The sequence below is a fragment of the Gobius niger genome, assembly GCF_951799975.1.
Source record: "Gobius niger genome assembly, chromosome: 10".
Lineage (NCBI taxonomy): Eukaryota > Metazoa > Chordata > Actinopteri > Gobiiformes > Gobiidae > Gobius > Gobius niger.
The window spans coordinates 20,242,167-20,269,203 of record NC_136861.1 but is presented as its reverse complement, the minus strand read 5'-3'; the positions used below and the strand labels follow the sequence as shown (position 1 = coordinate 20,269,203).

General features: G+C 41.9%; 1 protein-coding gene across 3 annotated transcripts in view; it reads right to left on the bottom strand.

The window, feature by feature from the left end:
* adgrl1a (adhesion G protein-coupled receptor L1a) overlaps positions 1 to 27,037 on the bottom strand; it is a 142,186-nt gene that overhangs the window by 26,575 nt on the left and 88,574 nt on the right. For 2 of the 3 annotated variants that reach the window (XM_079564273.1, XM_079564271.1), the window contains exons 5-9: positions 21,823 to 21,837; positions 9,008 to 9,215; positions 7,904 to 8,168; positions 5,477 to 5,804; positions 3,338 to 3,631 (exon numbers count right to left, since the gene is read on the bottom strand). In XM_079564273.1, the coding sequence (XP_079420399.1) occupies positions 3,338 to 3,631; positions 5,477 to 5,804; positions 7,904 to 8,168; positions 9,008 to 9,215; positions 21,823 to 21,837 (1,110 nt within the window). The remainder of the gene's footprint in view (positions 1 to 3,337; positions 3,632 to 5,476; positions 5,805 to 7,903; positions 8,169 to 9,007; positions 9,216 to 21,822; positions 21,838 to 27,037) is intronic. The other variant, XM_079564272.1, reaches the window with a different exon arrangement.

Here is a 27,037-nt window from a genome sequence, read left to right as displayed (position 1 = left end):
GGGAAAGGTTAAGTAAAAGAGTGCGAGACGCAGGAAGTGAGAGTGGAGCTGCCGTTTTTTCTTTTTTCTTTTTTTACACACACACACGCAGTAGAAAAGACATTACCATCAGCTCTGATTCCCCACTGAAGAATAAAAACACACCTGAAGGGAAGCACCTTTTACCAGCCTGCTCTCTCTTATGGGGCTTCTCTGTTTAGATACAGGGTTCAGACAGAGGACACCAGCAGGAGGAGAAAAAAAAAACAGTCTGCTGCAGCCACTAACGCAAATAACAGGCATCCACTTACACCAACAAGGAAAGGAGAGAGGAGATATGGGAATCCACAGCAGAGCAGACAGCAGCACTGCACTGTAGTCAATAGGAGCTTATACTTCTAATAGTGCATCACATTCTTCCTCAAGAGCACAGTTACTCAGCTGATCGGGACTGTAATAAGTAATACAAGACGAGGCTTCAGAGGAGTGTGGCAGATCAATACGACGTGGGCGAAACAGCAGTAAAAGGAGGCCAAGGGTATGTCAGGAATTTCACTCAGCAAATAAAATACATATTATTTGCCATAATTGTTGTATACTGACAACCGCAACAACCCTTAATGAACAATTCCATTTGTCGATGTCACGTCAGTACATGATTAGATACAGAGCTTGGGTTTGTGTTGCTAAAACCACTAAGATTTCTGGGATTCCTGGGATATTCCATAATAGGGAGCTATTGGAGATTTTGAACATTTTCTATTGATTTTTAACAAGGAAGCAAGAAATACCACACTTTATTACAAATCTGCTGAATGAAAATGCCTGCCTGATTCAGTTTATCCTTTCTTTTTTTGCCATTCAATAATCACATTGCATATTTTGAATGGTGCTTGCTTGGACTAACTAAAACACTGCTCTTTGAGCGAAACGTGCAGACGGCGATCATTGAAATGGTAACGAGTTTATGCTGAATCCACTTCGTAGCATTTAAAGTTTGCTGCATTACGGCAGATAAAAGGGGCCGATTGGATAAAAGTTTTGGCCCGTGTTAAGACAAAGCCTCCACTTTCTTCTCCCTACTACTCTACTCGACTTCAGAGCGCGATTAAAGCGTTGCCAGGACGCCGCAATTAGTCCAGTTGTTAACGCGGAGTTTCGGGAAGAACCCGCACGAGCTCTCTGACGGCCACATGTTCGCGCCCGCAGATAAAGCACGAGGTAAAGCCTTGTCCCTTCATTTTATTATTCACTATGTTCAATCAGCTCTGTTTCTATGGGCGAGGCTTGTATTTATAGAGGACAGGCTTTCATCCAGATGTCCCACGAGGGGGGGGAGGGGGGGATGTGCCAGCTGGTGGGAACAGAGCAGGGACAGGAGACATCAACAGTGGGGAAAAAAAAACACATAGAAGCAAACGTGCACTTACTTCAATTACATAGTACTCAGTGATGTACGTTTATGTTTTGCTTACAAGCTAATCAAAGGACACCACATATTATGGTTGTATAAACTATTTTTGTATCACTATTTTATGCTGTTGAAGCTGCTGTTGAACTGTAATGTTTTGCTTTTTGACATTCTTGACCGGCAGAATTACCACTCAAAGGTCAACAGTGGGCCGGTGTCAACCACATGCACATACATTACTCGGCGCTCAATTCCTTTGGGGACTTTTTCTGTCTTTAGGATGGGAACTCAAAATAGTTAGTGTCATTCACATTGACCGAGCAAACATGTCTTGTGCTTTGGAAATTGACAGCTTTTTATGGCTGCAAGGAATGGCTTAAAAAGGGGTTTTTTACTGTCATATGCTGTCAAATAGTAGTTTTATAACTTTGAAAAATCCAAGGCCAGAAACAAAACATTATCGACACAAGTCCGTCTTACAATCACACAGCAAATCGAGTAATATGCAGCAAAGATGAGACCAGGTGAGATACGACTTTTCCCATGTCGTCACTGTTTGATTTCATAAGGATAAATACTGCGCCCGCCACCCAACAATATTAGAACTGATAAAGTCTATGGTAATATATGTAGGTAACTTTCTTTGTAGTTTTCGTGAGGACAAAAACTTACTATACTGATGCACTTTTTCACTGTCTGGAAAACAAAACATAAGATCATAATTATGTTACTAAAATGGAAAAGCCCTTGTTGGAATAAAGCCTGAAGGTATTTTATACTTTCAAATAATCTTCAAAAGGTTATCCATATTTGTTCGATGTTTGAAGCCGCATATCAAGATGTGAAAGGTCCAATATCATGCTTTATTTGAGCTTTTACGACTACTTTTTACCCTTTAGCCTTGGTATTGTTTGTAATATTACTTTAAATGGTGGGTCTCGAGAATAATCCTAGGTTTCATTGCAAAACAGCACAACAGTGGAAAAAAAAGATTTAACTCGCGTTCTGAGTGCTTAAGAAGTGGCAGGTTAAAGCAGTACTAAGTAACTCATGCCCCTAGAGGCCATAAGCGCCACTGCAGGTGTCATAGCATGTTGCGTTTTTTACTCATTAATTGTCCGTGAGAGTAAATACTACGCTGACAGAAAAGACAAAGGGAGAGAGGGATATTGTACATCCAATTACACAATGGAGATATTTTTTGTCACTCAAACTTGGTTGTAAATACTGTTAAAAGGGGGGGTATTATGCAAAATCGACTTTTTCAAGCTTTACATCATGTTATTATTATATTCCCTCATTAAAAACATGCCTGAAGTCTTGCCTTGGCAAATTCACGTATTTTTGAGTAATCTGTAAAAACTCTGATGGCAGCCATTTTAGATCAGGTTTGCCTGAGTCCTCCTAGGAACGCCCCCACCTCCTGGAGACACCTACGAGCTTTCGTCACCAGCCGAGTAATCACTGCTCCTCAGCAGAACCCCATCCCCCCCACTGATGCCACAGACAGCGTGTGGAGGGCGTCGTGTCATTGTAGTGTGCTATAGACCAGTGCTATGTGATTGAAAAAAGCATAATACCCCCTCTTTAAGTGGCGCTAGCCCGCTGTTAGCTTTGCTCGTTAGCCTGTTAGCTTCTTTTTTGTGATTCCAATAGTCTGTATTGGTGGCTCCGGTCCGGTGGCAGAAAGTTGCAATTGTGGTTTTCTGGCCAGAGACACCAGGGGGAGATGAAAGACCCCCCAATCATCCCATTAACACTTGTATTACACCCAGAGGGACTACGAAAAGGATTTATTAAGGTAAACAAGTTACTTACAGAAACACGCACATTTTGAACGCAGACGTAATAATAACATGGATAGAAAGCATGATTTAGGACCTTTGATACACTTGCCTGTGTTTGGTTAGACTAGTATATGCATTTGATTGTAAATAAAACCCTCACCTAGAGATCCTTTGGGACAGGGTCGATCCACGGTCTCCCCTCTCAGCGTGGCGGGCCACTGGACGCCTCGCACCATCTTGGGCTCGCAGAGGTGCATCTCAGGGCCCAGCGGAGGGTAGGATGGGCGGCGCGTGACCGGGACAGTGGCTGTGATGGGTCTCGAGTCGGGGTGCTTGTTGATGGACCCGATTGGCCGAGAGGTCGGGGCGATGGGGCGGGCCGTGGAGGGGCTGGCGCTGGAGGAAGACGGCCTGGCTGGAAGAGTCGTGGTGACTTGCGTGGTAGTTAGTGGACCTAAGATAACCCAGAAACACGAAAAGTAGTTAGGGACATTGAACATTTTCAAAGGCGCCGGGGATTTATGCGTGGATGCAAGGGGATTTTGTTGGAATAGCTGATGCCAAGAGCCTAAAAGAGAGAAAAGGAGCAGGAAGGCCACAGAAATATGAATATATGGCGTCTCTCAGAAGCCGAGTTCAAAAAAGAACCCCCCCCGACAATAATTGGGGTGACATGCACTTTTTTTGTCCCCCTCAAAGCTCCGCTCACCAGAGAAAAGAGAAGACACGAGAAAGAGGCATCATCACAAGTCAGAGCGAAGTAAATAATTGATCAAATGTATCACAGAAGTCACCATCAGTAACAACCGAAACCTAATGCGGAGATAAAAGAACACATCACAAACTACAAAATCCCGATGATCAAACGAGCTGCATCTCTCCCCTTCCCCTCTCTCTCTCGCAGTACTGTACACCCAAACCCTCCTGTCCTATTCATAGACTGACAAATTGCACAGAAGTATTCCCATTTCATCCTCGTTTTTTTCACAATGACTGTTTTTGGTCTACATGACATGGACAAGTTGATCTGAAGTTCCTGACCACGGCTATTGAAAGGAGACACTCTAAACTGCAGCTGAAGTAGCAACAAATGCAACTAATTAATTGTTACAACCACTTCATTTTGAGAGTTACTGATAATCAACCATCTCCTTGTGACCAGCACAACAAGCGCTGGTCTGCTTTTTTTTGTGCTTTTTTCTTGTATTTATGCAACTGTGAAGCACTTTGAATTGCCTTGTGTATGAATTGTGCTCTACAAATAAACCTGCCTTGCCTATTGCTTTAAAACCTCTAAACCAAGCGCATTTTCTCCTGTTCGGCTTTAGCCAAATCTAAAAGCTACATACAGCCTATACGCCAGTGCCTCACATGAAAGTTAAGACCCACAAAACAGATCTAAACAGATCTATTTCCTCCTTGTTGGTCACTTTTTTGTGGCGGTTTTAACGTGTTTTCGTCACATTATTGTCGCCTTTTTTGATCATGTTTTAGTCAGTTTTTGTTTGTCATTTTTATCTCGTTTTTATGACTTTCTTGTTGCTCTTTTGTCACGATTTCATCTTTGTTTTCATCTCGTTTTTGTCGCCATTTTGATGCTTTTTTCAATACACTTGCATTTGGGTAATGCCAAAGAAAATCTGCTCGGATAAGGCCGGGGTGAAGAGGTTAAAATGTATTATTTATTTATTTGAAATTGTCTGTAACATTAGCTGTATGGTATTCACCTTATTCCGGAGGCTCTCGTGGGCGCCACCATGCATTATGCCCGCCCCTTTTCTCCTATCTGTTAACATGGGTCTGGAGAAGTCCAAATAAAATCAGTCACTACACGAAATCAAAGCCGGTTTCAGAAACGGTGCAGTGTTGACATGTTGGTGCAAATGAACATTGGACATTTTACATAAATCAATCGACTAAACATCAGATTTGAGCGGTGAACATTTTCCCTCTTAATGAACAGGCTTCGGGCTCAACCGGAAGTGTCTGTACAACGGGAGTGCCGAGACAAAGCAAAAAGAGGCAAAAGTGGGCGGGGCGGAATAAGGTGAATAAGGAGCCTTTCAGCCTTAGAATGTAGGGACAAAGAACAACAGGAAGTACTAACAACAACATACTTCCTTTTTTAAACACACACATGTGATTTATATTTAGCGTAATGCACATATGGTACATGCTTCTGTGTGCCCAGATTTAACGATATAACATGGCAACTTCTCTTTCTAACCAGTGCCTCTGCCCAGACCGCTGTCAGAGTTGAATTGTGCCTCGAAGCCCTGACCCTCCCCATTGTTCTCACCAGTCGTGGGGTCCGGGGGTCCGAACTCCAGCGGGTATCTCAGCACGTTGTAGTTGTTCCACACATACAGCTGGTTGTCCCGCGGGTTGTAGTCCACAGACGAGATGTACTGGTAGGGGTTTGGGAAGGGGATGCTGACCGGCTCCTCTCGGGCGCGGTTGGTGTTGTAGGCGTAAAGGATGAGATCTCCTCCCGCCTCGCTGTCGTCATCCTGGTACACGGAGCGCACCGCGTAAAGAACTCCACACGCCATGAACGCATTCGACGCCATCCTTTTGTCGAAGCTCGTCTCCCAGGTTCCCTCGAAACGCAAGGTGTAGGGATTGACCTGTCGGAGAAACAATGGTCAATTTAGAAACGTTATTGCCCTGGGATTCAGAGGCAGGAAAACAGTGTAAAGGTGGACAGCATATACTATGTTATTGTTACAAAGCGGGAAAAAATCTCCAACACTGAGCCAGACAAAATGGTCTTTGACATTACCTTTTGGACATGTAAAGTAAAAAGACAGAAAGAAATTGGAGAAACACCCCTATGAGCTCACCAGAGAACAAAGATGTGAAAAAGCACATATTAATAATAATTATTAATACACATCTCACAATAATTATTGTGAGATTAATAAAGGTTTATCTTATCTTAAATCACAAAGAAGAGAAGCAGCGCCAAATCAACAAGTGGACAACTAATTAATGTACAGGTAAGAGAAGTTATTCACTGTTCTGAATCCAACAGGATTTGAGAGTCTTTTGTATTTGAGTGATGTTTTGACGCTCAGTTTGAAACATTAGGGTTAGTATGTGCCTTGTCGCTTGGGGTTCAAAGCTCAATACTCAGGCAAGGAGTAACACACTAAAACTGTGTAATACAACTACTATACATTTACTACTATACACATTTTGAGTTTATAGGTGCAACTTTAATAATGTGAGAAAAAAATATTTTGAGAGAAAGGCTGTTGAAGTTAAAATGACATTACTCTATGGAGAAACGTTGAATCAGTACAATAATTGATATACACTTTATTTCACACTACCGTTGATATATTGTACATAACTCATGTATTCACACTCTCATTCATATACCAATGCATGCAGACACTGGAGACAGTGTGCATTTGCGCACCCGCGACCTTCCGACTACAAGACGACTGGCTCTACCAACTGCGCTACTGTAATATGAATAATATTTATTAGTAGTTTGGAGGTACATAATGTAATAAGACGTAACTCTAACCCTAACCTATTAAATTATGTACCTACATAGTGCTAATACAAATTATTCCATTGTGTATCTAACCCATAGGTACAAGTTATTATTATTATTAATTTTAGTTTAGTTTAATTTTAGGTACAATGTATCAAGGTAGTGTAATTGTAAAGATTAGGCCAATTGTTTGTTACCTGGTGAAAATGCATATCTTAAAATAATACTAATAAGTTTTGTCCCCCCATTAAGGAAAGAAAAACTCTGCTATTATACTTATCTAAACATGTGTAAATAGTTCCTACTTTCAAAGGAACTATTGTTTGCATGAGAATAAACCAAAAATAAACTCCATTGTGGCACAATGATGTAAAGCTTTCATAAGTCTGCAGTAGCATAGAGATGCAAAATGTAAAGATGAACATATAAGCACTGGTAATCAAATCAAAAACTAATTAAGCCTCGAGCTGCGGAGAACTCATATGTTTCTGCTGCTTTCTAATAAAGCTGCACACCAACCATAATTGAAACTCCCATTCTGCAGCACTGAGAGGACGCTATAGGGAAACTAATGAAATTCCCAGGAAAACAGTCCTTGATGATGGAAGTGATCACTTTCTTATTTATTACCCACTTCTTCCATTATTCAACGCTCTCAAAGCTTATGGGGATTTGATATGTTGGATTGATAGTTAAACTTATGCTGCTTGAAAAACAGCTTTTGCTCTAAGGTCAAACATAATAAATATGGCCCATTTATGAGAACAACACATTAATTTTGACTGTTTATGTGGGGAAGGTTATGTACGTCAAGAAAATAAAGAAAACAACAACACGAATGTTCCAAAACTTCAGTGATGGATTGCACTTAAAGTTTGGCAAAAGCGACTCAAAAGTGACTTTGGATTAGACAGACAAACAGTGTGATGTGTTCACAATCTGTTCAGGAGGCTCTATATAAATTATTTATCAAGAGAAATGCAGTTGGAGAGTAGTCCAATTGAAAACCCATCTGTGCAACAAAAAGACGCAAATATTTTTGAGTTTGGACTTGATGGGATTTGGACATGGTTTAACCTTTGGGTAGATTATGTTGACGTGACTCTCCTGGTTCCGCTTCATTCGTCGGTGCTGTTTTATCGTGTGCCATATGACCCCTCTGCTGACTCCAACGAGATATGTCTGTAATCTCTTCGTGCATGTCTAATCCTCGGGGCTCACCTGGCTAACCACCAATCTGCCGTTGTTCGACTCCGTGGCGTAGATGACCCACAGCCCGTTCTCATCCACGGCCAGGTCGATGTCGGACTTCCCTCCCCAGCGGTACGGAGAGGTGTCATGGTAGTTGGCATTGGAGATGATGGCCTCGCCACTCTTGATGCGAGTCCGGAGGTCGTACTTGACGATGTTCCTCGTCCGCTCCTTGTTGTAAAACACCGCTCCGTCGTACACCACGAAGCCGGTGCCATCCACTCTGTTGGGCAACCTGTCACACAAAGAACAAAAAAAAAAGAGGACTTCATGCTCAAACACTCTTCAGTGCATGAAGAGAAACTGTTATGGAACAAACATATTCTTATCTGCGTTTAATAGTGTGCTCAAGATGGGGCAGGCGTTTGTATGCACACACTTACAGTATGCTTTTCTAATTTGGGCCTTATTTCTGTTAGTACAAGCAAAACAATGCAATTACGAAGCTACAGCCTCCACATCAGGGGTCTCCTACCTGCAGTTTGGGCGGTAATAGCTCTTCAGCTCTTTCCAAGTAGTTCCCCAAAGATAGTTATATTAATGTGAAGTAATGCGTCCAGTGAAATCTAGAGCTGTCTTAATTCCTGCTGCTCATGATTCAACAATAAGTTGCAATGGGAGTTTTCTTTCACAACTTGTACACGCTTATGCAGACAAATAGTTCCATACATCAGTGACCTTGCAATAGGTGTAAACGGAATAAAGGAAAGGGCATTTTTCATTTAGTTCAAGTAGCTTTCTGGGACTAAAGGTTTGGAGATTCTCAGCCTCCACCCTGACCTTCATTTTAGCTGAAACCCTCCTCTATCCTTTGTAACAAAAACAGTGTACTACAAGCCAATAACCAAGGCACAAAAGAAGATATGATCCGTTAGAACACCACATGTTGCAGTGAAAGAGTGATTTCCTGCGACGCTGCATGACACATTGCTACAAGATGGTCTCGTGGAGCGCCGGCTGACACCACAGAGGGGATCGCTCCGCCGTCGCCATTCCCATCCTCCGTCACACGCCAATAAATCAATACGGGAGCAGCTTCTGTTTGATCGTGCCGACGGTGGGGGGCGCACTCACTTGTAGGTGGTGGTGGCTCGCGTCTGCTTGAAGTCTTCCCACGAGGCGTATTCGTACAGCACGTCGGTGCGGTACGGGGTCCAGGGCATGACGTACAAGCGGTCCCCGGATTGGAGAGGGTCTTTGCACCACGCCCCCGCCTGGTGCTCCGCCTCCTGCTGGGAGCTGGCAGCCTGGACACGCAGCAGCGTCCCGGGACACACGAAGACTGCAGCGAGAGGAAAGAGGAAGGAACGCACACGCAAATGAAAACAAAGGCATTGTACAGGAGGCAGAGATGGTGGAGATGACGGGGGTAGAAATTAAGGAACAGGACAAGGCCAAAGACTGTGGGATAAATGAGATATGGAAGATGTGGGATAAAAGTTTGGGATAGAAAAGGGTGAACAGTAAGAGGCGGGGGTGAGCTGTGGTGCACTGTATCAGATTTAAAACTGGGGGAACTTCTAAAAGCTCATTTGTAGAACATCGCTGTTGTGGTTGGGAAGCGTCTGAATAAGATAAATGAGAGATTTCTGGCTGCCACCACAGCTTTAGATGTAGCCCCTAATCTAATTCATCTTGGCCTACTTTTATTTGATTGTGCATTTTCTCTTTCAAAGGCCTGCGTGCCGCCCTCCCTCTCCCCCTCGCTGCTCTACCACTGGGTGGGAAAACAGTAATTGCGCGGCTTGTTTTATTAGGACTCCGATTTGGCTCTTAGTCAAGAATAATGCCTCAAAGTCGAGACGCGTTCTGGGGTAAAGATGTGACGTCTGGCCCAGCTGCTTCCACTTTCGACACACAGGGACAAGAAACGCAGGACGAAACGCAACACAGAACACATGAAGAAATGTGCCTATGTGCCAGCTCTTTTTATGATGCTTCTCTGGCATTGGCTTGTGACACAACCATTACCTGCTGGTCACCTCATGAGTGCATGCATCTCTGAACTAATTGGACACAGTGGGGGCTTTTGGACACAGATGACAAGAGGCATGTGCTATGGAAAACACTGTCCCCAAAGCACGCACATACACCCACTGTCACTATTGAGAGTGATGCATCAGTCTCGGCTCCAGCTTCCACTGAATATTGCATGAAGTCTGGTGCAGGAGGTGAATCATAATAGGAAGATAGAGTAGTTACTCAAGGCTTCTTTTTTTTTTTTTCCTTTCTCGAATCTGCTGCTCTCCTTTTTGCTGTCGTGCTGTTTTTTATAGTGTGCGGTGATCTGTGGCGCTGCCGGGCCACTTAGGAATTAGCCTGTTCTGACTGAGGGGGTGCGACAGGGACTGGGACTCCAAGCCAAACCGGAATCTAATCAAGGCAAGGCATAAACAAACACTCAAAAGACAGAGTTCTCACAGGGGGGAGGCCTGTCATGCTCCATTGTCGAACCAAAATGTTTGAAACAAGGGGCGCCTGAGGTGCTTGCTTTGCTACAGTCGGGACGTGGGTGAAGTAAATTTATGTGGAAACTAAAACCAATTGGAAAAGGGAGAATACTGACCGTATTTCACAAGGAGAACAGAGTAGTATTTTAATGTGAAAGTATTGAAGCTGTGGGCATGAATTATTGATCAAAGGGTGAACTAAATTCTGTAATTCCCTGATCATTTTAGCTCACCTTGTCATCCAACTGTGCAGAAAGCATGGATCTGTCAGGCAACACAAACAATATAACTAAACTGTTCAGCACAATTTTCCTGCCCTAATGTGCAGTTAATAATCTTGCCCTATCCCGCTATAATCAATTTATACAGTACAGTGTATGTAGATTGATTACCAAGACCTGGAATCAAACTAACTATGGCCCATGAGATCATCGGGAAAGATTCACTGTAAAAAGTAATGATTACAATTTTTGTGATCTTATTGTAGTTTTAGCTTTTTGCATTATTTGCATTGACCCAGAATTCTTTAAAGGTCCTAAACCTTTTTCTTATTTTCGCCAAATTTAGTTGTGGAATAATATTTGTTCTGTCCTGCAGTATTTTGTAAAAGCAGATATTTTTCGAAACTGTATTGCGCCCTGAAGGTTGTGAAATCTGCTCATGAACTCATCCCAGTGAATAATTGAGAAATGGCTAGAAATTCATTTGGAAAGTTAGGAATGCGTCTGGACCTGAACTAACAACTATAGGTGCCGATTTATGCTTTAATCAATGAGTTCCCACTGCCCAGTCAAACGAACGAACCACCAAAAAAAATTGGAAATGTAAAACAGCTCAATCTCTCAAACCCATGCTCATGTGACAGCCGCTCTCCTTAAAGAGCTACGTTGCCGCCACATCTATATTAATGTATTGAACGTGCCCATGCTCGAATGTGAGGAGAAGAAAAAAGAGCTCTCATGATTTACAGGTTATATCTCTTGAATCACTTTGTAATCAGGGCAACTTTGCCTGAGTGCCCAAAGATTTGGGTGGGAGCTGCAGCCACGCACTACACTACACTTGAACTTTTTTTTTTTTGCACGTAATGTATCTGTTAGTTTAAGTCTTGGTTGCAGGCAAACACAAATTCTCTATATTTATGGGTATTGACAGTTTTCGGGCACGATTTTTCCCATTTTCAAATGAGGTGAGTAGTACTCAGTTACAGTTACTCAAGTACAGTACATGTACTAAAGCTACTTTTTTAGGTAATTGTACTTTTGCAAGGACTTAATTCATACATTATTTTTGGTAATGCTTTATATTAAGGTGTGCTCGTTAAGTATTAATAAGTATTAGTAAGGTATTAATAAGCATTAATAATAAGTATTAGCATACTGCCTATTATACTTTTATCTCTGAACATACTAATAGGCCATTAAAGAAGCCATCCTTGATTTTTTAATTTTCTGTTATTGGAATAAAATTTGTTTTGTCCTTTAGTATATGGTAAAAGCAGACATTCATCTAAAAAATACTGGTTTTAAAGCCTTTTAAACAGTCCAGATGAGCTTGGACCAGAAAATAGCAATTTGAAATTTGAGTAACCCTGTTTCTTTGTACAATCAGCTATAGCTCCTTTAATAATTGACTTATTCATAGCCAACCCTTAACTTAACCCTGAAATAATTACTAATACTTACTAATACTGAATGAGCACACCTTAATCTAAAGCGACACCATACCATACTTCTACTTGAGTAATATTAAAATGAAGTATTTGTACACTTACTTAAGTAAAAGTAACCAATAGCCACTGTGAGTAAATCTTTAAGTAACTTTATCTGTCACTGACAGAAATGGTTTGGTGCTGCTAATTTCCCAGCTCTTTACTCGGATTCAGTAATTAGCAGGTTTCACAACTTTCAGGAAACAGAGCGTTACAGTACTTGATAACTAGCCTGGATACAGTGCAGCAGCGATTCCTCAGCTAAAAGTAGTTCATAATGAAATGCTGATAGCATGCAGAGGTCTATTTTTTCACCAAATTGCTGTAAAGACATTACACTGCTAATTTTTCAAATGGATTTCACTCTGCGACGAGGAAAAACAGCCTCTCTTAGTAAATGTTCAAATGTATGCTCAAACAACAGGCTTTTTCCCCTCTTGCTTCAATCTTTACCTACTCAACAACCTCTGTACAAAATGATAACCAGGGTAAGGGGATTTCTGAGGTAACACACAGCATACAGAGTGAAGCGTACAACGTATAAAAGTAGGACACAGCCTCTAAAGTACAATGCTTCAGTAAATAGAGAAGTAAACAGCATGTTATAAGCTTTGCAGCCACTCGACATCTAAGTGACCTATAAATCGCGCCTCAAGGTAAAATAAAGGACACAGACGCAGAAACATGCCGGAGCCTATTGTTGACCATCACAAAAAGATGACCTCACAGTCAAGTACTTACACAGACATAATGAAAAACTATGTTGATGTACAGCATCAAGCAGACAACATTTTGTTACCTGCCTGTGCTCAGGATGTGTCAGGCCTATTCATGTGCCTGCTTAGCTACACTGGGATCTCAATTCTGCTGTTCTATTAGCGCAAACAAAGCTCGCAATTGTAAAGCCACAGTGTTTGTCCTCATTTTAAGCACTGCTCTAAAATTAGGAGCTCATATAGGGCAGCATCTGTGGCACAAAAGAAGATATGATCCGTTATAACAGATAAATCGTACCTCCAAAATAACATAGATGTCTGCGAAGTGATCATGCCACAGTGTCATTATGGGCCTAACCTCCAGCTCGGGATTAAATTGGTATCAGTGTGTGCCCCTTTAGGCTCATCATGACTATAACACCACACTGCTGTTATACTAGTTTCCCCAGTCAAGTTCCAGCTCTGCAATCTTTGCCCATCCCACAGCCAATGCACCCTGCCTCATGCTAATAAAACGTAGCTCTCCCTTAAAGGCAGTGATGCATCTTTTTCAGAAATCTGGCAACCCTTTTTGAAATATGCTGAAGAAAAAGTTGATTTGGTTTTGTGATTTTTACTTGTGGCATTTTGTGAGTATTATTGTATGTTTTTTGTTACTGTTTGGTTTGTTTGTGTGTTCAGCTTATTTTGTTTTAAGGGGAGGGCTTGATTTGAAGTTTTGTGTGGATTATGTTGTATTATTAAACAAAAATGTATAAATAAAGTTTTCAAAAAAAAAAAAAAACGTAGCTCTGGGCGGGATAGGGGGTCATAGGGTGCTCATCAGTGCCCCCCACGGCTGTATATACCGAACACATGCATCCACGCACCCCACCCCGCAGACCCTGGCCAGAGGGGCTTCATTAACTCTGACCTGCTCTGACTGCTCCTGGTCGGCCTCATGTTTACAGCCTCTCCTCCTCAGCGCCTCGGTCTCTCTCTGGCTCACTGTGAAGGGCGATTGTAACAGTGGGAAGCCTGAGCCGCTAAACCCTGGGAGCAGTCTCCACTACAAGAGGCTATTATGGCTGCAGTATGAATGAGGTATTAAGCATTATGCATTAGGCGTAAGTCTTAAGATTAGGTATTATCCTAGTCTGGCGAGAGCAGGTTAGCAGGAGTAAGAGCCATCTGGGATTATATGTGATAGTTGGATTAATAGATTAATTCCGGTTTAGGTGCAGATGGAAACCTTGTGCTGTCACAATGAGCCTATAGTGAAGTCACAGGCAGCACAGAGACACTTCTTTATGCTACAAACTAGCCAGATGGCTAATGAAACTTACCTTATCAGGGATTAAAGCCCAGGCTGGAGCTTTTATACTCTAGTATGCCAATTACTGCCATATAGACAGGAAAAGTCCCTATAATAATTGACTATTTATCTCCATAATCCCTTATGCTGTCACAGGTCAGCTGTTACTTGTCAATATGAGGGCCATAAAGTGGTGTGAATGCCACAACTTTGGGGGGAATGACAGTAAATATGCCCCATTAGTGTCCGGCAGCAGCTTGTGATCGACTGGTGACGCAATTAAAACTGAGAGCTGACAGCTTCAGGCTAAATTTAGCCCTTTCATTTTGGTTGTCCGGAGCAATCCAGAGTGTTTTTATGTTTGATGTGACAGCGTCATGGTGGTGGTTAATATATGACTTTGATGATCTAAACAGCCCCTGCCAAAGCCTGGCAGCTGAAGAGGCTCAGTACTGTGTCTGTTTTTGTTTGTGAATACATGGATCTGAGGGCTGAGCTGGCCTCGGGCCCCTGTCCACACATGGGCTGCACACAGGAGCCACTGCTGGGAGCATGCTGCTATAATTGAATCCCACACCTGTCACTGGCAGGTGCAGCGAGCAGGCAGCAGGGGGCAGACTGTAGCATGGAGCAGAGTCCACACTGAACATTTAATAGGCTGGAGGTAATGTACACTGTTTATCTGTGAGCCAGTGATTGTCTGAAGGCCTTGCTGATTGTATTTCCAATGTGTGTGCGTGTGGAAATAGCAGGAGAATGTGCCAGAGTCAGGCTGTGTGAAGAGGAGAAGAGCCATGGAGTAAGAGAGTAAATAGGTTATTTCCTGTGAAATGAAAATTAGAAGTAAGTTAATCTGCTGCAGAGCGGGGACGGAGGAGACGAAAGCAGACAAGATGAGAAGACGAGGGAGGAGGTCCCATTGTGTGGCGGCTTCCTTTCAAAAGACTTCAAGTCATGGAGTAATAATAACACAGACACATACAGGCGCTCAGACAAAGCACACAGACACAGTGAGCAGACAGTGAAGAGGCAGGTGTCACACCTTTATCAGCCCAAACATTCACCACGAGAGTCCCATTCACCCAGACCAAATGCTGGCCGAGTCCAGATACTGTGTGTGAAAGGAGCGGCTTATCTATGACACTGACTGACAGAGCTCTGGGGGGAAAGGCCTGCAGATACTGTACAGGACCAAGCACTGATCACTGACAGGAGCTCTGTTTACTCTTAGCTTTAGCATTGCTTTTACAAAGGAGCATAACCACTGTGGTGAGAAAAAGTGAATTTATTGCTTTCTCCAAATAAAAAGCTGCAGTTATGCTTTCTGGAAACACTTGCCATCAATTACTGTATATGAAATTACTCAGTGAATGTTTTAGAGATATAGAGTATTCAGTGTTCAGTATAGTAACAAACAAGAACTTAAAGAATTGACCAATGCAACATCGTCTCACGTGCATATAGAAACTGGACACGTAGCAGACCTAGTTAGTTCATTGATCACTCCTATACTTCCTGCAGATGGTTCATTGCATTTGTCCAAATTGCGATGCTAATACTTAATAGTTTGAGACAAACTAGCAGATGCAGTCTGTATTATGATTCAAGGTGCACACATCTGAAGCGCCTTCCGTTTGCCTTTGTATGACAGTATCCATGCTCCCTCCCTGCACGGTCTAAATAAGCCCTTTTATAGGTGCAGTCTCTCTATAAAGGTCCTGGAAACGCAATGATTTATATTCAGGGCCAGCCGCCTCACACACTCACCTTTCTGTTCCTCTCCTCTAACAATGCAATGACTCCAGCATGTACAGTCAATCCCCACACTATTACCTCTCCCCCCGCACTGAATAGGCCTGTCTCCGCCTTAGCCCTGGTCATGTGACTTCGGTGGCGTGTGGTGGGTCATTCCTAATGAGCTGCCTGACTCATCGTCTCTATAGCGACCGCGCGCCTCCTCCCATCCACCATTCCCAACCTCGCTCTCTCTCTCCTCTGTTTTCTTGTCACATAGAAAGCAGCGGTACCTCACTCCCTTCCCAAATCGCACTTATAGCGAGGTGCCCGTGTGACGGATTGGGCTGTCCTCATGTGCACCCCAGCAATGACCGCCTTTGAAAATTACAAGGCATGTTTGGGAGGTCTAAGAATGTGCTTTTTTTCCCTTCATCTTTTCAGGGCGAACAAGCGGGAGGTGACGGAAATTGCTTGGTACTTGTTTAGTCCTGTCAGCAGTGGTAAAACATCAGTAATGACATGGGGAGCGCACTCACACAGACTTGTAAAATAAGGCTATTACAGGGGACAAAGTGAATAATAAAAGCAGCTGACTGCTCTGGATTCAGAAGATTTAAAAATAAAGTGAAATCTTTGTCTTTTGCTTGCTACAGTCAGATAATTCTGTCACTGACATGTACTGAATTATATAAAGTTAACGTTTTTTTTACATAAAGGCATTGGGTGTAGAGTAATTTCTATACTCAGTATGAGTCCAGGTCACTATGTTTAGATTTCCACTATTGTGGGATTTTAATTTTCAGAGAGTATGAAAGCTATATATTTTTGGAAACCTTATGTTATAAGTAATGAGAAAAACAATGTTTACATTTGCCCTTGCCATTTGGCAAGATTGTGCAATAATGCAATTTTTCCATTACACTAAATGGGGCGTTCTGTCATCGCTACGGTAACGCCATGAAACATATGACAAGGGTTTGATTGACTTTTTTGATTGGAACAACCAGATGAAATTTTCTGCCAAATTTGGTAAATTTCCGCCAAAACAAAGATTTTTTTCTCCCCATTTAAATGTTCGTTCAATTTAATATCGCACTTTTTTTTTTTACATATCAGAGCAAATGGAAACATTGTTTTTCTTAAAAGAGAATTGACTCTGTGCATAACTTCAACGCTGCCCAAGAAGTGACTTCCTGTTTTGATCCAGCATGCCAAAATAAAAGCATGCAGCTCGTCTCATTGATTAGTTCAGCGGGTACTTGCAACGTTACAAGAATATAATTAAATACATACATCTTAAGTGTTTTGTCTGTTAATAGTCAGGCAGAAAGAAAGTTGAACTAATGAATAAGATGGTGCTTTTATTTTTGTGTGCTGGTTCAAAACAGGAAGTCACCTCTTTGGCAGCGTTATGATTTGATGTTTTGCAGTTATGTCATTTGATGATAAAGCTAACTGAAGTCAAGTATGTTGTCATGGCAATCACCTCATGATAGGGCATTTATTGTAATATTGACAGTATTTTATTCTCTAAAAATGCCAAATGCCAAACCTAGTGCTAAATAACTTGAGCCAAGGACCCTTGTCTAGGTCTCTGTTTATTGTTTTTATGGCTCTAAATTTCAAACACTTCAATTTCAGAATTACAGTATATGTAAAATTATTCATAATATATGTCTAGATGATAGTTTGCCGATGTAAAATTGTGTTAAACTTGTCATGGATTAACAGAATATTGCCTCGGGTTCTTGAAGGGTGGGCATTCTGGTTCCAGGGTTGACCCAAAGGCATTGACAGTTATTGTTGCACCCTTGGGTTTAAGAGACAAACGTAACACTTCAAAGGATAGGATCTGTTGAACAGTATCATAATCTATATTTCAACTGATATAAACCTACTGTAAATAATGTATTGTGTTAAGTAATGCTAATCAGGGAGAAGTAATCATGACATTTAAGACGAAACTATGCAACTAAGGAAAACTTTGGTTCATTGTGTTCCAATCCTAAAAGCCTTATTGTTTTAGAGAGAAAACTATGACACTCTGACAATGATAAAAACTGGCTGCAACACTCTGATAGCACCGGTATTGTTCGGGAATACAAAATAGTGTTTTTTAGTGAAGGGAGCTTTGGAAAATGGTATTCTGTTCCATCATGTGAAAGTACATTTCAATGACACTATCTGACTAGATGTGTCTGTCACAATACTCCGCTAAGCTCCTAAACAGAAAGAAAGGGTTTAGATTGCACGAGCGCAGACACACCACTTGAAGGAGGAAAATGCCAAGGATCTATTTTACTGAAAAGCCAGCGACCGATAAAGTAGTTAATTGGACTAACATGTGGGGTCAGCGAATAGGGCTGGACAGAAATAGCCCGGGACGAAGCGGAGAAAGAGGTTCAGGGAGAGGTGATGGAGACCGGAGAGGGGGCACCGCGCGGCAGTAATGGCCACTATACCCCGGCTGTGACCTTGTTTTGTAGGTCATGCCTTTTTTTTGTGCCTCTTTGTGCTCTTTGAGATGCGTCTGATTGGGGACGCCAGTATGACCAGCCACTGATTGGTGAGTGCCTGTGCCAAAACCATTACCACAAGCCGGAGCACTCTTTTCTTCCTTTCTTTTTTGTACTACATCACCCCCTCTGCAGTCTCGGCTAAGACACAGAATCCTGCTAAAAGAACAAGGAAGGGGGTGAGGAAATGGGGCGACAAGTAGGGCTGCACAATTGATTGCAAGTGTATAAAGATTGCAAGTATTTAGACAGTACAATACCCTTTGCAAAAACAACAATACATCTTCTTAAAATCAGCGAATAAAGTAGTTTTGGCTTCCACTAACATGTTCTGAAAGGCATGTGATTCTTGTGTTTAGTTCAGCAGGTCATATCTCAGTCTTACCTCAAATTTTAAAACTCCTCCGACGTGTTTAAAATGTGACCTGGAGCTGGATTTTAAGACGGCAAATCCAATCGTAATCACAGCACTTGTCAGGGAAAAAATAAATAAATGCAATTCCAAAATCGTGCAGCCCTAATGCAGTCGAGCACAAAGTGTGTAGGAAATAGTATCAAGTAAAGCGCCAGTGAGGAGCAGAAGAATTAGACCGAGGGGGGAAAAGTGTGAGAGGAGCTCAGAATGGCCCGAGGCGGCTTGTAATGGCCAGATGTGATCAGAGAGATAAACCAATCAGACGGAGCCAAAAGGAAGAATGGAGGATGAGGCACAGTACAGAGAGAAGTGTGAGGAGAATGGATAGAGGAGCCCCTTGTACAATTGTTTATTTTTCACCTGTAAAAAAGGCAGGGTTTTACAATGGCATAATAGTTACTGCAGGGGAAGGTATGTGTGATCACATCCAATAGAGAGGAAGTGGGAAAGCAACACTTTGATGTGTGTGTAAGGCTAGTAAACTGATAAGGGCCATACAACATGACTTTAATGACAGTAGTTCGCCCTAACGAAGAGTGTGCTTGCCAGAACATTATGAAACATCATGCATTTTAAGATAGCACTAAGGTTTGAGGTGTTATTTGGCTAAAGCAGGAACTCTCCATAGGAATTATAGCCTCATTTTGGGGCCGATTTGCCTCGCACGGGTTTGAGGGGGTGTGACCCAATTCTAAAACTCTTCATGTGCGAGGATTGTCAGCGTGATTGTGTAACTATTGGTCATTTGCTACAGGTGAAACTCGGAAAATAAGAATATCATTAAAAAGGGCATTCATTTCTGTTATTCAACTTAAACTGTGAAGGTAATATATGATAGACTCATTACATGCAAAGTGAGATATGTAGCCTTTATTTGTTATAATTTTGATTATTATGGCTCAGCTTGTGAAAACCCCAAATTAAATATCTCAGAAAATGTGAATATTTTGAAAATGGACTGCAAGCATGTAATGAGTCTATGTCATATATTAGTTTCACATTTTAAGAAATAAATGAACTTTTGGATGGTGTTCTAATTTTCCGAGTTTCACCTGTATTTGCTTCTTCTCAGGTGCTTCTAATAGGGCTGGGCGATATGGCCAGTTTGGACAATAACGTTTTTAATTGATTTTATTTTAAATACACTATAAAAAGTCTCCTGGTCTTTCATATGAAGAAAACTGCTCAGAGTCCGGCTCATTAAAGGGGCTAGATGCAAGTTAGCCATTTTATACTCACTACTGCCACCTCAGGTCATACGTGTAACTGCACCTTCTATATTAAACTCATGCATGATGGCACTTCGGACCCGAAGTAATGCCTTTTTGAGTGACAGTGCAGGATTTTATAGGTAGTTGTGGTGAACAGGTCTGGGCTCATTCTACACATTAGGACATGGCTGGAACATGTCGGGGGAGGAAATTACATATTTAAAAAAAATTTCATTATTTATTATTTCATTATTTTTTAACTCTGTATAGTCCCTTTAATATTTCATAATGTAGCCTACAATTTGCCCATCAAGATAACATAACCCTTTAATTAAAAATTGTTATTTCTGTTTTAGATATTCCTTGTCTGCTCTCAAAAGTAAAACTTCTTAATAAGCTATGGAGTTTTCAAAAGTGTTTTAGTTTTATCGTCTTCATTCTTCTGCTGTGATGGACAACCGTCTCCATGGAGACTCAAGGGAAAGGGGCGGAGTTAAATGGTCCGCTCAGGGCAGAGTGAGAGAAAAGGCACAGAAGCAGACCGGATCAAAATGGGAAACTCTGTTTTAAAACTTGCACCACGTACTCTTAAAACACAACACGCGGCCTTTGTGAAGCAACAAACATCGTCAGAAAGTCTTAGGCTTCTGGTCATTTCATGGTGTCATTTCACTACGGAGCATCTAAAACACTGCTAAATTGGCCGCACGCCGCACGTTGGGTGGACATGGAGCGGCAGACTTGATTTTACAATTCAGCCATTTTCCAAATCGTCGGTTTTTAAAAGCATGAATTAATTTGATTTATCACCCAGCCCTAGTTTGTTTAGCTTATGCTGCAGATAAGAGCACACACGAGAACAGCCAGCTAGCTCCGTATTCTATCTGCCATGTTTGTTTTGACCCTGAAATCACTGTCTATCATGTGACTCTGTTGGTTGTCTTGTGTGTGCCACAAATCTTTCTTAAAATGGCAGATGTTTGTTATTTATATTTGTCTGAATCATCTAGTCTGTGCATTTGCATGTGTACGTCATTATTACTACCATCAAAATGTGGTTTTATAGAAGTAATATAGTCAGCATATTTTCAAATCACAAATCCTATTACTAAAATGACAAGTGTGTGTCGTGTTGAAGATTGAACTTGTGACGGGATTTCCCTGTACATGTCTGGATACATTCATGATTCACAGAGGGCTTTGATGGACCACATTACAGCAAATGCTACACTGAAAAGGTATAGGGCGGGCAGTGACAGCACAAAGAGAGAGAAGAGAGAGAGACACTGAAGCACCTGGAAATGGGATGCTGTAAATAGTATCCGAGCGGTGTTAGCTAAACACAATGTTTGTGCTATGAAGACGACAACAAACGCTGAAGTGGTCCTGGAAAATTAAAAAGGGAAAGGGCAGAGGATGAGAGGGGCTCGATGAGATGTGTAAACACGTCTATGAAATGATTGTCTGCGAGTGATCTGCTACAGGAGAAGAATGAAGTTATTTTTTTTTTGTCTTGTTTTCAGTTTATCTCTCTTGACTGTGCTTGCTTTTTTTTTTTTTCTCGTGTGTGTCATTTTTGCGGTGCATGCGTGCAGGTCAGGCTGGTGTCGTCAAAACCGTGAATCTAGAAAGAGTTATGGTTACACGTCAAAGAAGAAAAGGTATAGCAGAAGAGCGTTTTTAAACAGGGGAAGGGGGATTTTTCGACATCAAACATGAGCACTACACAAGGTGCTGGGTTAGGAGGTAGGGGGGCATGGAAGGAGAGAGGAGACAAGGGAATAAGGAGGGAGGAGGGAAGGGGCGAGCTGTGGTTGTTATGTTCATTGTGGTCTTTACCTTTTTGATCCACTTCTATTCAAGCATCGGAAAAAAAAGAGGGAAAGAGTAGAGAAAGACAGGAAGAGGAAAGAAATAAAAACGAAAGAAAAAGACAGGTGCGGGAAAAAAAAGAGAAAATTGAGATTAAATAAAACGCTGTCCTCTCTCTCGCTCGCTCTCCCTCTCTCTGACTCAAAGTTATCTGTCTGCGTTATGGTTGGGTACTCAGAGAAAAGGATGGGCCCGGGTGGAGAATGAAGAGGTTGGGGGGAGAGGAGAGAAAAAAAAATGGCCTGACCTAGGTTTAAATCCATTCAATTTTCCCTTTATCGATAATCCCGCAGAACAACAACAACAACACACAACACAATTCACCCCCCCAACCTCGCTCTCTTGACCCCCGCACCCCTCTCGGAAAACCTGTCGGGGAGGGGGGGGAGAAAAAAAAAAAGATACAGTCCTCTTCTTCCTGGAATAGAAAGATGGAGACACAGATAATTGGATGGATGCGGAGATGCAGTTAACATTACACAAAGCAACGTCTCTTTTTCTTTTTTAATTCAGCCTTTACTCAATTTACAGAGTCAGGACGCCCCGGTGTAAGAAGCCAAGTAAAAACACTCAACACATCGACCGGGCAATCAATGTGAGGAGGAGTGGGGAGTAGGCTATAGCGTCGGCTGCGGCTAACTCATCAAAGGGAAAGGAATAAAGAACAAAATACAAAGTGAGAGAAAGGGAAGAGAAGGGCGAGATTGACAGGAATAACAAACAAACATAACAACGCTTTGGTCGAAAGCGGTGGAAAAAAACAACAACAACAAAAAAACAGGTAGAAGATAAATGTTGTCATTACGCTGTTGTAACACGCATTTGGTAACACTTCGGAATAACAACACGAGGCGACTAATAAGACAGCAGCAGCAATAAATGAACAAATTAGAAACGTCTCAGTTGCGGATTGCAATCCAATTTGGTGCATGATTGCATGATGTTAGGAACTTGAAACTAAGGCTGCACATTCACAATTTCAATGGTTGCAATTAAACAAATCGCAAAGGCTACAGTTATTTAGTTAGTATTTGTAGTATTCATACAACAATATTTATATACTGTATGTATATACAATATTTACAGTGCTTTCAAGAGATACTGGCACTCCTGGTAAATGAGAAAATAAGATAACAATGCTCATTTAAAGCAGGACCAAGTAACTCATGCCCCTTGAGGCCATAAGCGCTACTGCAGGTAATTGTCCGTGAGAGTAAATACTACGCTGACGGAAAAGACAAAGGGAGAGAGGGATATTGTACATACTGTACCTACTGATACAATGGAGATTTTTTTTTTCACTCAAACTTGGCTGTAAATACAGTTTAAGTGCGGCTAGCCTGCAGTTAGCTTTGCCCGTTAGCCTGTTAGCTTCTTCTTCCTGATTCTATTAGTGTGTATTGCGCCTCCGCCTCAGTGGCAGGGAAAGTTGCAAGTGCGGTTTTCTGGCCCCAATCATCCCATTAACACTTGTATTACCCCCCAGAGGGACTACGGAAAGGATTTTGGTCACAATTATTGGCCCCACAGTCAATTTATATGAGAAAAATATGTATGTGTTCTCATAACCTCATAACCACCTGACTGGCTTGACATGGAACATGGGCCAGATTCTCAATGAAAAGGGAAATAAAATGTCGAGAAAACTTTTCCAGTGGTTCTAAACTCTCTGAGAATAACTGCTTGAACAATTGCATAAGCGAGTTTCCATAAGTACAACCAGACACTTCTCTCACCCAAACACAGACGGACGTGCGTATCCCAAAATCCTGACATTTCAAATGGGAAAGATGATGCGCCGTGGTCAGGTGAGAGAAAATGTTACTTTCTGTCAACAAACAGCTGAAGAGAGAAGTTGTTTGTTGTCGTTTTCTTAACCAAGGACTTTCTTTCTCAAAATCAAGATCTTGACATGGCCCCTGATTTGTATAGTATGGAAAATATCACGGTACCAATAGAAACTAATTCATCTATATGGACACAAGGACACATGGTTCACGATTAGCTTCATTCGCAGTTACAGGGGACGATTCAGAGCTGTTACCTTGGCTGAAGAAGTCAACACAAAGAAGTAAAGGGAGGCCAATAATTGTGACACAGTACAATATCTGTTTTTTTTGTTTGTATTTGACATTTTTTGTGTGGTATGAAAAACACTTTCTTTTATATATTTTGAGTTGAGAAGTGCAAAGGTTTTTTCTCTCTTCTCTGCCGAGGGTGCCTATATTTCTTGAGAGCTCTGTACAGTATATATTGTCAGTGACAGGTTTACTAATATGTATGTGTTATTCCAAAGTGCTACCAATAGACTTTTTCCACTGCATCTATAATTCTCTTTTACCTGTATGCAAGGACAACATTATCACATTTAAATAATGAGTGTGCAAACAGTCTAGCAGCAGAACGGCGCCAATCCCACGTCTCTCGACATCCTGTAAAAAAGAAAATTGATGTTACTGCTTTACTTTTGATCACAGTTATTGGCGTAGCTCAAAGGGAAACTTCTGCAAAACAAGCAAGGGGGAGGAAAAAAAAGTATGTCCTCTCCTCTGCCTTGTTTTGTACATGAAGCGCCTGTATCCTTTTCGCAGTCCGCGATATATCACATCGCTCGCGCACCCTTTCGCTGCGTTAAGGACGGATCACCATTTCCCCGTCTCTCCGGGGAGCAGAGATGTGTCAAAAAGCCACGTGGCGCCGGCGAATCCCCCGCTGCGAGTGAGATAGTCGTGTGGGTTGCGGCAAGTTCAGTGTGCCCCCCGGGGGAGGTCTGCGAAATTGTCATGACACCTTACACGCCGGAGCTTAAAAAGTGATGTGAAAAAGACAAATATTGAGTGAATTTAAAACTGGAAAGGCCAGTCGGGAGTCCGTAGTTTGATCCCTGTGTGTGTGTGTGTGTGTGTTGGGGGGGGGGATGGCTGCGTTGTGTTGCATCTCTGGCCGCAGCATACAGCCGAGCCAGCATCAGTATCAGACCATTTATCATCATACGCCAAGATCAAACTGGACAAACAACCTCCACCAAGACCTGGGGAATGGAAAGCCGTTTTTTTGCCCAGAGGGGTAAACAACATGGCAAAAGCTATGGATGTGATCTGCGTGAAGCCGGGGCGGGGGGTGCAGGGTGGTGGTGGTGGTGGTGAAGGGGGAGGGCAAGAAAGCATCACAACCCTGCCACCGACTGTGTGAGCGGTCGTTAGCTCCAAGGTTAGGGGAGCGAGAGTAGCTTTTATCCAGGCTGGAACAACTGCAGTGTGGAGAGGTGGTGAGGGAGGACACCAAACACCCAGCCCCCATAATAGGAGTTTATTGGGAGCTTCAGTCGGTACAGCTGCAAGAACAGTTATGTTAAGGCTGGACGCTTGCTTGCTCTTTGTTCCAGATTACAAAGCAAAGGATTTATTGACCAGTGCGTCTGAGTAGACACCACCAGAGGGAAAGGTGGACTCTTTTGTGCATCACAGAGCAAAGCAAGCAAGTTTTTGGGGGAGTTAAAAAGCTTGACTTTGTACTCAGCTTATACATATTCAACAGTCACTCACCCCTGAAACAATTTTGGGGGGCTAATAAGCTGTTTCAATTGGACGTTAGTGACTAATTATGCGGAAGGTTGGTGAATCAATCCAGACTACAAACAGAGCGCATATTTCCTTTGGGTTCTTGAGCGATACACAACTTTCTTACCATCTTTCAGTCTATCTCTCGGTCTCTTTTGTGCGCGATTGATTTTATGTTTGAAAGTGGTTTTATATGACCGCCACATCTCAATCTGGATAACAGCGTCTCCACATTTCAAGTCTCTTCTTTAGAATTAAGGCAAGAGGGTTAAAAAAAAAAGAAAAGAAAGAAGTTAAATCAATGATACAGATAACACGAATCCACAACATTAAGGGATCAGAGGACAGAACAAAACAGGTATAGAGAAATAGAACGATGAATTGGACCTCTTTTCAGTCCATATCCTTCTCTGCTGGTACTCCTGTAAAAAAAAAAAAAAAAAAGCACATACACTCATAGCAGATCACCGGTGCACCCTTGAGAACACAATAGCACGACAAAACGGCCACAACACAAACTCATCAAAGTGTCCGCACGGAGAGCAAGGGGGGGTTACCGCGAGGCCACAGTGGTTGTTTGTCGAATTCATTCAGCATTTTCTCCTTTCAGGGCTCTTTTGAGAAATAAGCTTGTGCCCTATTTCGCTTTAATCACTCTGCTCGGTGCTCTCCACAACCCTATCAATTACTACCACACTAATGAGTGCAGGCTGGAGACGCGCACTGCCCACCGCACACACACTGTATTAGAGGGGAGCGGGACAACTCAATTTTACACACTGGGAGACCAGATAGTGGATCCTCCATGATAGCCGTTTCTAAACGCTTCACACTAATGCTTTTAAGTACCACCTCACAAAATAATTGGATTTCCTACTAAAAATTTTAATGGACTAAATAACCATAAATCTTTAAAAAGTGGGGCTTAAATCAGGACTAAACGAGGTTTATACCAAGACTAAGCCGGGTCTCGATTATGTCATAAACTAGGGCAAAACTAAGGCTGCAATAGCAAGTGTGTTCAGAATGGTAGTCACATGTGAACGTATAAGTAAGTGAAATTATTCTGTGTGGAAAGTTATAGCCGTGAACAACAGCTCAGCACTGCTACAACTGATGCGTGTCATTTTGTTGGAGAATTTGTGCACTTTAGTTTTAACCTTTTAACCCCCGCCCGAACTGAGGACATTTTCTCCAGTTTGGCTTTACCAAAACCCTAAAAGTCTCTTGAAAGAAAGCGTCAAAAGAGTGTCCGAAAACGAGACGTAAATGAGGATGAAAATGCAACAAAAACAAACGCAACCAAAACTCAACAAAAACACAACAAGAACTCAACAAAACAGCGACAAAAATCAACAAAAAAGTTACAAAAACCCAACTAAAACTCAACAAAAAAAAACGCAAAAAAGGCGCAAAAAAACCCAAAGAAAAAAACTTAAAAAAAAGTAACAAAAATGCATTTTTTTTTAGTTACAAAAAAGCAACACAAACTCCAAAAAGCAAAAAAAAACACATAAAAATAAATTTTAAACAAACATCAAAAATATGACTAAAAAGTGACGATTAATGTTATCGGTCTTTGCTTTGAAAATGCGCTTGGTTAAGCCAGGGGTTAAGAGTTT